This window comes from Vanessa tameamea, chromosome 12, assembly GCF_037043105.1.
Source record: "Vanessa tameamea isolate UH-Manoa-2023 chromosome 12, ilVanTame1 primary haplotype, whole genome shotgun sequence".
Lineage (NCBI taxonomy): Eukaryota > Metazoa > Arthropoda > Insecta > Lepidoptera > Nymphalidae > Vanessa > Vanessa tameamea.
The window spans coordinates 1,085,617-1,095,728 of NC_087320.1; the positions used below are offsets into that span (position 1 = coordinate 1,085,617).

The window sequence follows — 10,112 nt, forward strand, 5'->3', positions numbered from 1 at the left end:
AGACCTGGGAGACTTAACCTAACCTAAGAGAGAAGCCCAGAGCATAACACTTTATTCCTTACGTGACGATTGTAAGCCGCTAAATTAAGTTCGTTCCAAAAATAAATTATTCAATATTTGTTAGTTAAACGGTCTATGTAAGTATTTCCTTAATAAGTATGATTTCCATTGTAGTGCGACGGCAATGGCGGTCACAGTAATGTGCGGGCGAGTGGGCGCCATCGTCGGCAACGTGGTGTTCGGTGCGCTCGTCGACCAGCATTGCATCGTACCCATCTACATGTTCGGCGCGCTGCTCATCAGTGAGTATAACCGTCATGAAATGTAACCCTTACTGCCCCTCTTCTTCATTTGGCTCAGCACCGACTAGCGAGTATATCGGTCAAGTAATATCGGATGTATGCTCTATTACGCATAGGTTCACAGTAGCTATTTGTCAACCAATTCTGATTCGTTCGGAGCGTTGGACATCAGTGGGTATCTCTAACACGCCGTGTCAATTTTCAGGATTAATGTTTTTTTACAAGACGCTTTTTTTCCAAATATGTAAAATAGTCCTAATACTTTACAATTCTTCTTATTTACAATACTTTATTTTAAGAATATCAATATAATATTGTACCAAATCTATCGCAGCGCGTTATAATTGGACGCAATTGGCCACACGAATGTTACAAAAACTCTAAATATTTTTATAGAGTTTTTGTAACTATTTAGAATATATTAGAAAATTAATCCAAATTGGCAAATACGTATTTATATTTACAATAGAAGCATTAATTTACAATAAGTTTTTAAAAAATTCAGTGCAATTTATATAAATGAAAGTTTACTAAGTAATGAAATGGTCTCATTAAAAGAACAACTTTTAATTTCAGCGAGCGGTCTACTCTGCATCATCCTGCCGAAGAGCACGCGACCCGAGCGGCCGCAGTAATGTCTATCTGTTATAATTTTATCTCTGTAATGATAAATAAACTAGGCTATATAAGCAACGTTTAATTTTTCTTTTTATTTACTTAATAATCGATACCTTACTATACCCATAGAATACCAATCATTAACTTACCCGCTGAGTTTCTTTCGGTAGTTTTCTCGAGTTTGGGTAGTTTAAATTTTAACCAATAAGTAAGTGTAAAGTGATTATATTGAAAAAAAAGAATTTGATTTGATACTATTTTATTTGGCAACCGGATCCGTTGCTAACTCAAAACTGTAATAAGACAGGTGCATTTGTACACAGTTTGGAAGACTATTTAGATAATAGAAAATAAATTGCAATGGTTTTGACATTGCTTCTGATCATGGTTCTGACAGGGTAATACCATGTATGGTGGACCATACAATACGTTGGAAACTGGACTTGATATTTACTGTCGTAAGTGGTCCAATCATCAACATGGAAGATATTATAGATATTATATCATAAACACTGTGCGCAAACAGAAGTAAACTATCTATCCACTCTCTCTTATAATCTATCTATCTATCTATCTATCGGGATAGGGGTTGAATTTCAGGTGCAGGCTTTTTGAGGCACGGGAACAGACATCACAGGATCACTTTTATTCTTTACCACCCATTTATAACAATCATATTCTACAAGAGCAATACTTATTGTTTTTGTGTTCCGCTTGATGAGTGAGTCAGCCTTTTCTTAGTTCAAGATTAGTAATGGAGGCAGTGCCTAGCTGATAGTCCTTAGGCTAATATCTACCTATTGTAAGACAAAAAAAATTGCCCCCAAAAATGCCTCTTAGCTGGCACTGAAAACATGATATCAGATGTTACTCCTAGAATAAGTGTATTTCAGAAAATATTCTATTATGTAATATTTAAACGAGTTGTTTTAGTTGTTTTTGTATGCAAATGAAATAATTAAAACCTTTCAAGATAATGATAACGCAATACATTTCAAGGAAGACAATAGTAACAAAGTAATTAAATCTATGTATTACTTATATTTATTTGTCACCGAGACTTTAGTACGACGTTCCAAATCTCTTTAGAATTCCAAGGATCCTTATCTAGCTTAATGAAGTAACTTTTTTTAATAGCGCGCATAATTAGTTAATGTAACGAACTCCGTGTGTTGTATTTAAATATTCATGTCGGAACTCGGAACCCGGCTCCCGATAGTCCTATTAACATTTGAGTAAACATTATTATCGATGTGTTCGTATTTAGGGTTCCATTAACAATTAACAATAAAACGATATTTAATTCAATATTTATAAAAAAAAATAATCTTAAAATATAGATTTTAATAAAGATATTCATAGCGCGATTTAAAAACGTTCAGCGCCATCTATGGGCACATAAAGTAGCTTACTCTTAGAAATTATTTTATTAATGATAATAATTATGTATCATATTTAATTTATTTAAGTTCCTATAATACTTTATTTATGTATTTTTTTCATGAATGTGGCATATTTTAAACAATTAATAATTTTATAACAACAAATATTGCATCGAAAACAAAATTAAGAAAGATCAAAATATTTTTTGTGACAATTGATGTAAAATCAATCAATTACTAATTGGATAAACAGCAGACCGTAGCGGGCTGGTCGCGTATGTCGAAGGATCTATGACCTTTGGAACAGACAAGTCTTAGAGTGGAGATACCGTAGGGCAACCTCCGGCCAGTTGCACCGATGACCTAAAGAAGTTGCCAGGTAGAGAGAGGCCTATGTCTAGCATTGGATGATAATGACTAATTAAGTTATAAAATAAACATAAAAAAATCTTTATTTCCACTACGGAACCCATAATATAATAACAACACGAAAAAAAAACGCTTATCTAAATTTCCACAATTACCATTTTGTCAGAACCAAGTAAAGTTTTTCAGTTTAGTTCAGGTAATGCAAGAATAAAAATCATTATTACATAAATATGTCTTTATAATCTTATATAAATAATTTACTTCACAGTACAATTTTTTTTATAAAATATGTGTTTAATAAAGGGATTTTGATAAGAGTTCGTTATAATTGTACTATCAAACTAATATTTCAAAGTTTGTTTTAAATGTATGAATAAAAATAAATGCACTATAAGCAATAGTCAAATGGTACGTCTTTAGTTATTATTTCGGTGATAATTTAAAGAAAATACAAATGGCGTTACCTGGAAAATATCTTGCGAAAAATCCAGATTTTTTTGAAATATATGATGGTAAAGATATCACTGTTTGGAGTATCAACAATCACCAACTTGAAGACAAAGTATATACTTATGACGAGGCTATTGACTTAGCAGGTAAGGGTCCTAATTTCATCATAACATATTATGTAATTTTTGAAAATCTTGATTCTCTTCAAAGTTTAATAATTCTCCTTTGCATATGCTATTCTTTTAATAATCATTCAATTTCTTCCATCTGTCTTTGTCTTCAGATCATCTTTTCCTCTATCTTCCCACTTTCTACTTGACAGGTTTAATCATTTTATTGCTTAAGGAATTCACCTTCGAATTCTTCCTATTTATCTATATTCATTTCCTGTGACTGACCTGTGACATGACTTTTCAGTATTATTTTCTTGAAATATTATATTCATACAGGTCAGTAGTCAGGTGTCAGTCGAGGTTGCAAGAGGTGGTGTAGTTATTAAAATAATAATATTGTGTTAGGTACTGGGTGGTATGTGATCGGAATGTCAGTACTTTTGTGCATGGCGTTGGAGGGTATGGCTTTGGACATGTTCGGGTTTTCCGTGGTGGTATCCAGTGCATGTGACTTGGAGATCACTCACATTCAGAAGAGTATCCTGATATCCATGCCTTTTCTAGGTAAATATAAATTGAATTTATACGACTATTATACAAGTGGCGCTCTTCTTTATCTCCATAGACATTTTAACTATGATACAAATTATATTAGTGAATTGAGAGACCCGAGATAGCCCAGTTGACAGAATACGTATGTCGTAATCGAATATAGCAAAAATTTCCAATAATTATGAAATTTAAAAAAGGCGAGTATCAAAATCACAGATAACAATAAGGCAGTTTGCAATTTTACACAAGTGAGATGACTGGGCTGAATTATTTCGGTCCACTAAGAAACATACCTTAACCAAAATACCTATGGCCATTATAGAAAAAGGATAAATTAACCAATAAGTCACTTGCTTATACTTGACGCTTTTGCAGAAACAAGTTAGGCATAGTATCAAGAACACTCGAAGCTATATTATTTAAGGGAATAAAATATTGTAGCATTTATTTTGTCTCTAAACAGGATCAATAATCTTGGCATACCCTTGGGGCTACTTTTCTGATACACAAGGTCGTCTTAAAAGCTTGCGTTTCTCTTTGTGGGGAAGCTTCATCCTCGCCAGTATCAGCGCATTCTCACCTAATTGGATAGTACTTGCTGTTCTAAAGTTTTGCAGCTCCAGTTTGTGAGTACAATTTCTGGCATCATTAAATACATGTTCACCTCTACTTTCTAAAATGTTCATCAAAGACAAATGACATTGATTTGAATTGTCATTGCTCAAAAGCAATTAACCAATCAGCGTTCAGTATTAAGTCAGATTAGTTAATCTGACTGTGCTGTTCATTGTAGAAACTGACGGTTAATGCATTTTTAAAATTTTTCAATATTATATTTAGTTTTTATGATTGCAGCTCAAGTGGAATACAGTCTATCGGGCTTACGTTACTCGGGGAATCCTGCTCTACGAAATTAAAAGGAAAACTCGTAATAGGAGTCACTTTTTCATTGTTTATATCATTTGCAGTTTACAATAGTAAGAAATTCTTAATTTCTTAAAAAATATATTAAATGTCTCGAGAGTGTTATTAACAATTGGGATCATCTTTCCAGTTTGGGCATATTTCATCCTAAGTCTCGACTTCGCGTTCGATCTCGGATTCATAATCTTTAAACCTTGGAGACTTCTGGCGCTGGTTTTAGCTTTACCTCTCGGTATATCATTAGTTCTAGCAAATTACTTCTGCGAGAGCCCAAAGTTTGTGCTGAATAGTGGACATGAGAGAAGGGCTGTAAAACTTCTTACGAAAATTAGTGAACGAAATGGCATTAAAGTGAATACATATCCAGTGAGTATTTACAGTATTATTTAGAGTGTACTTTTGATTTTAGAAGATTGATGAATTAATCTCCAGTTTCTGAAACGATGGTCAAACCCGGATTTACTAATCCGACTAAATATCTAATTCTTATTGATCGCCTATTGCGTCATCGGTTATCACCGACAAATATTAGTTTAAAATTAATAATTAGACTTCAATAAATGTTTCAGAAACTAGATGTAAGTCCATAGAATGCTTTATAATAAAACCCTATATTATTTTACACAAATGTCATAAATGTGTGAAAAAAAAAATTGGATTTTTAATAAAAACGGCTGAAGGTAACTTCAGATGTAACCTCTCCAAACCTCTCATCTTATGGAAAATATTTAGAGTCTATCTCACAACGCTGTTTCACTGCGAGTTGGACGATACGCGGCATAATGTAATGCGCCATTATGTACACGCTACTCGTGATGATTTCCTGTACCACTGAGCACAAAATGATAATAATTAAATTTGAAACTCAAAAAAAAAAACGATTAAAATCCAGATCTCTGTAGAAGTATTATTACAGATCTCTGTAGTAATATTAGTAAGAGGAACGTGAGATAATCACTTTTAGTATATTTGACTCAAAGTAACGAAAATTTTGTGTTTAAATATTATTTTCTTTTGTAATAGGTTAAGAGAGTGGTTCTACATGAGACAACATCACTGAGAAAAAAAGACTATTCGCTACTACAGTCTCTGATGGATCAAACGTTTCCACTGTTCAAGCCGCCCCTGCTCTATAGAATCGTACAACTATTTTATATAACGACTGTTGTTTACGCAACGTTAGTATTTAAACATTTTAATTCTTTAAATCATTTAAAACACATGATACATATATCTTTTGCCTAAAACAATAAAAAAAAAATAAAAATTAGTAAGAAGGGAAGGTTAAAATCAGGAACAGTAAAAGTAAATTTAGTTTAAGGCATTCTCTCCTTTTGAGGAGAAGATTGGGAACTTATTTCTAAACGCTGTTCCAAAACCGGTTGGTAGTTATTATCACTTTTATCTAAAAATTATGGCGACTAAACACCGAGAAGAATGCATAGCAAAAGAAGAGACGAATGGTGATAATATCCTTCTGAACCACATTTCCTTATAATCTGATGGGACGGTAAGTTTGACAAGAGCGGAAATAATTCAGGCACAGAAACATCGACTTTACGTTCGTACATCGACATATCCAGTGGCGAAGGTAAACCTAGCTCATTCGTTCAATTGTTTTTCTAAAATAAGTAAAATTAGTTGGTGAACATTAGATAAAACGTCGTGTGAATCGCCATTTCAAATCGGTGCATTTTATAGGATTACATTAAACAATTGTTTCGTTTTAAGAGTGCTTATAAGTCATTGACTTAATGATTTGAATTAGACCTCTAAATAAATTTTCTTTCTTTTAGCAATAATGGTTTTTACGCTTGGTTTCCTTTGGTAATGGAGACGTTTAATACGGGTAATGATAAAAATGTCGCAGCTGATAACTTATGTGGTTTGATAAGCAATTATAAAGAACTGAATAATAATGAAGTGAGTTTTTTTTTACTTAATTATTTTTAAATCCGCATTTTATTGTTTTCTGATTGGATTAAATATTATTAATATATTATTAAGTGTGTTTTCTAAATTTTGAAATAGAAATGTTTCTTCAAATAATTGTGTAAGTGACGTAGACTTGTTATTGATGTAAATGACTATTTATTTTTAAATAATTAAAGTATATATAGAGTTAGTGTAGTGGTGTAGTACTTAAAAAAAATGTATGGCTGTTTGGCGGTAGAATACCTATATGAGTGGGTGGTATCTATGGATGGCCCTGCATAAACTACCCCAAGTCTAAAGTACTTTGATATTGTAACAAATAATATACAATACCTGTTTTTTCAGATGTGCATAACGTCGGTAACTGAATTTTCAGTTTGGGTAAGCCTTATCCAGGGCGTATTGTATGGCGTACTCATTTTTATAGTCGCCTGGCTAAACGGGAGAAAGAAAACAGTTTTAATAATACTTCTATTTATTTCTTCCACTTCTGGATTCTTCATCCCACTTGTTCCTGGAAGGATACTAAGCATATGTTTATTTTGCGGGTTCATGATTAACTCCGTTTGTCTTGCAATTATTTTCTCCTATTACGTCGATATGTTTCCGACGTCCTATCGGTAAGTCATTATTTTCATTCATTAATTAAATATGCAACTTATTTATACCCAAAAAATACCAATCATAACTCGGTAGAAACTACATTCCGAACTGGTGGTAGCTTCACTTAAAATAGTTTGTTAAATGACGATTCAAAAGGGTCAGTGAGCCAGTGTAACTACAGTCATAAGCGACATGACATTTGTGGCGGATTGGTGTGACGTAATTAATAGTTATTATTTCTAACAGCGCCATTGTCTATGGGCGGTGGTTACCACTCACCATCAAGTTCATTTGTCCGTCCACCTAGCTGTTAAAAAACAAAAAATGAAGAGTAGATAAAGTTTTTTTTTCTACAATAAATTAGTATCTAATAAAGTAAACAATTCTATCAAGTTCCCTTAAGCGTGTTAGTAAGAATTTAATAAGTAGTTTTGATGGAGTTGCATTATTTTATCGTATTGATACTAATTTTGTTTTTATAGCGGTATGGCAGCGTGTTTGGGAGTAATGGTAGCCCGGATAAGCGCGCTAGCTGGCACGAATCTTGTTGGAGCTTATCTAGTAACTCATTGCGCTAACTCATTATATTCTTGGAGTGCATTTGTATTAAGTAAGTGATTATAATATATTACTTTAAAAAATATGAGATACTGTGTTTTTAAGTATATTTATTTTGTATTACATATATCGATTGGCTTCCGTTCCAATATTATTGGTAATGACATTAATAAGTAAGTTTGACACTTAACAATACTTCATTAAAATATACTTAAAGACTTACTTTATGACATAATTTAGTAATGGATTTAATAAAAATAAACTTAGATTATTTCAATTAGTCGTAAAAATAAAGCAAAACGAACCACATTATTTATATAATGCAATATTTTTTTCACACTAAATTGCTATTTATTTTCCACAGGCGGTCTCGTCGTATCCTGTTTCCTACCACCAGATAAACCTAAGAAATGACGTTTAATATTCTAAAAATAGACATAATACTTATTATAAACAATGTATGCTATGTTTCAATTAAAGTCATATCTCGCCCACGTGATCTCTTGAAACTCTTTGAAAGTGCTTATTTAGTTTTTTCGATATAAGGTAAATAAATTGTTTCTTATGTTTTAAGTAACTTGGTATGAGACCTATTGTAAACAACAACAAATAAATAAATGATATAAAACATATTTATGCGATACAGATATTATTATTAAGATCAATAAACATAGTTTTATATCCCTAAATATCGGGAAGAACAACCAATTTCCATTCTAGTTGATTAATATTAGGAACACTGATATATAATATTCAGTCAGTACTTGCTTCCAAGGCCTGCGAATCTGGAATCTAGATACTAATTTTCAAACTTCGAACTCGTGATTCTACTCTATTTCTTTTATAAGTAGGCCCCGTTAATTGTCTAAGTTTTCTTTGACGAAAACAAGGCTGATATGATCTTGATCAAGTTTTTTATGTCTTCTTGATTTTCATAGATTTCCTTGCGTCTTCAACGATTGACCTGTAACTTACTCTGTTAAAAATAGTTTCCGATGATCGTAACTAGAGAAAGGGTGTAAAAACATTGTTGTTGCTATGCTATAATGTGTTCATCAAATTTAATTACAATTTGGGATCACAAAAGCTAATGATTGTATCTATCGATTTTATGTAATTTGCTTCCGTTATACAATTTTAATAGTTTAAGTTTTCGGTAATGTTTTAACGATAACGGGCTCTGCATGGTTTCACCACGTGTATCTTTGTGTCTATAAGCCAGGGCTCCAATACTACTAACAATTTAAGTGTTTTTTGAAATAGAATAGTACCCAGTGTGATCGTCGCACGTGACACATCAAACGTTAGGAGTAGTGATTTTAATACATTTTGTCTTCTTACTTACTCTTACTTCTCAGACAGAGTATTGTTTACATCGTCGTATATTAACAGACGTCTTTTTATTTATACAATGAAAGAAGGATCATTAGCACACCACACTATCTCGTGTTTATTACCTAAAAGATATGGCAGGGCATGACTTATATAAACGAGGAAGGGAAATGGACAAACAATTGATCCTTGAGTGACCCTCATAGTAAATGGAGCCCCGGGAGATTTCTTTCATTTACATCAATCGAGCAATCGCATTCAGAGAATATTTTCGAAGATGATTTGGAACAAAATGGTGTTTCAGGAAGTACGATACAGCTCAATAAATGTATTACGGAGCGCGGTTACTTTGGTTGTTGACTTGGGTAATTAATTAATCGAGTACTTGGCAATAATGTTTGATGGCTGATTTACTTTTAAGAGCGGTTCACCCCGAATGGAGTTGTAAGTATCATGGCAATGCGAGTCATTATGTTTTGACAAGCGACTCGAATGTCATGGTTGCTTGCAAACTCATTTGCTCTTAATCGAGATGAGTTATTGTAATCCTTTGATATTTTTGTGGTGTACGATTCTTGACTCAATTAATACAGCGATTAGACGTTATTAAATACGTTTTATTTTGTGAATATCTCCATTGCACGCTCACATAGTCTTCCAAATGTCGGATCAATCCCCGAACCCAACTGTTCGGCTCCTCCGACATGTATATTTTACTGCTACTAGTTATTAAATGGTATAAGCTAAAAATGATTTCCAGTCAAGTCAATGGAAGATAATATCGCTATAGTTGACCAAATAATTGCCGGAATTATTGTAAGGAAAGAAGGAAACCGTCACCGAGGAACGATAGACGGAGTGTAAGTGCATACACTTTATCCTATACTTAACCTAAGACCTAACGCAATAGAAGTTTAAGATCCATATTCAATATAATCAAACTCGTGTTCAGCTGAAGGAAAATAATGCGAGGA

The 10,112-nt window shown here is 32.8% G+C and overlaps 2 protein-coding genes across 2 annotated transcripts in view; both read left to right on the top strand.

Annotated features, from left to right (window-relative positions):
* Nucleotides 1–1,002, top strand: part of LOC113402401 (synaptic vesicle glycoprotein 2C-like) — a 41,789-nt gene extending 40,787 nt beyond the window's left edge. Inside the window, exons 11-12 of the mRNA XM_026642640.2 lie at nucleotides 175–302; nucleotides 879–1,002. Coding sequence (XP_026498425.1) covers nucleotides 175–302; nucleotides 879–937 — 187 coding nt within the window. The 3' untranslated portion in view covers nucleotides 938–1,002. The remainder of the gene's footprint in view (nucleotides 1–174; nucleotides 303–878) is intronic.
* A 2,105-nt stretch (nucleotides 1,003–3,107) lies between these two features.
* Nucleotides 3,108–8,438, top strand: LOC113402423 (synaptic vesicle 2-related protein-like). The gene is made up of 10 exons (XM_026642664.2): nucleotides 3,108–3,267; nucleotides 3,640–3,798; nucleotides 4,250–4,412; nucleotides 4,642–4,763; nucleotides 4,841–5,076; nucleotides 5,734–5,888; nucleotides 6,507–6,633; nucleotides 6,991–7,265; nucleotides 7,731–7,858; nucleotides 8,171–8,438. Exons 1-10 carry the CDS (start codon nucleotides 3,126–3,128, stop codon nucleotides 8,218–8,220), a joined length of 1,557 nt encoding a protein of 518 aa, XP_026498449.2. The 5' UTR covers nucleotides 3,108–3,125; the 3' UTR covers nucleotides 8,221–8,438.
* Nucleotides 8,439–10,112: the final 1,674 nt, after the last annotated feature.

Coding starts and splice junctions, on each gene's coding strand:
- LOC113402423 (XM_026642664.2), top strand. CDS start 3,126: ATGGCGTTACCTGGAAAATATCTTGCGAAAAATCCAGATTTTTTTGAA. Junction 3,268..3,639: donor CGAGGCTATTGACTTAGCAG/GTAAGGGTCCTA, acceptor ATATTGTGTTAG/GTACTGGGTGGTATGTGATC. Junction 4,413..4,641: donor AAGTTTTGCAGCTCCAGTTT/GTGAGTACAATT, acceptor TTATGATTGCAG/CTCAAGTGGAATACAGTCTA.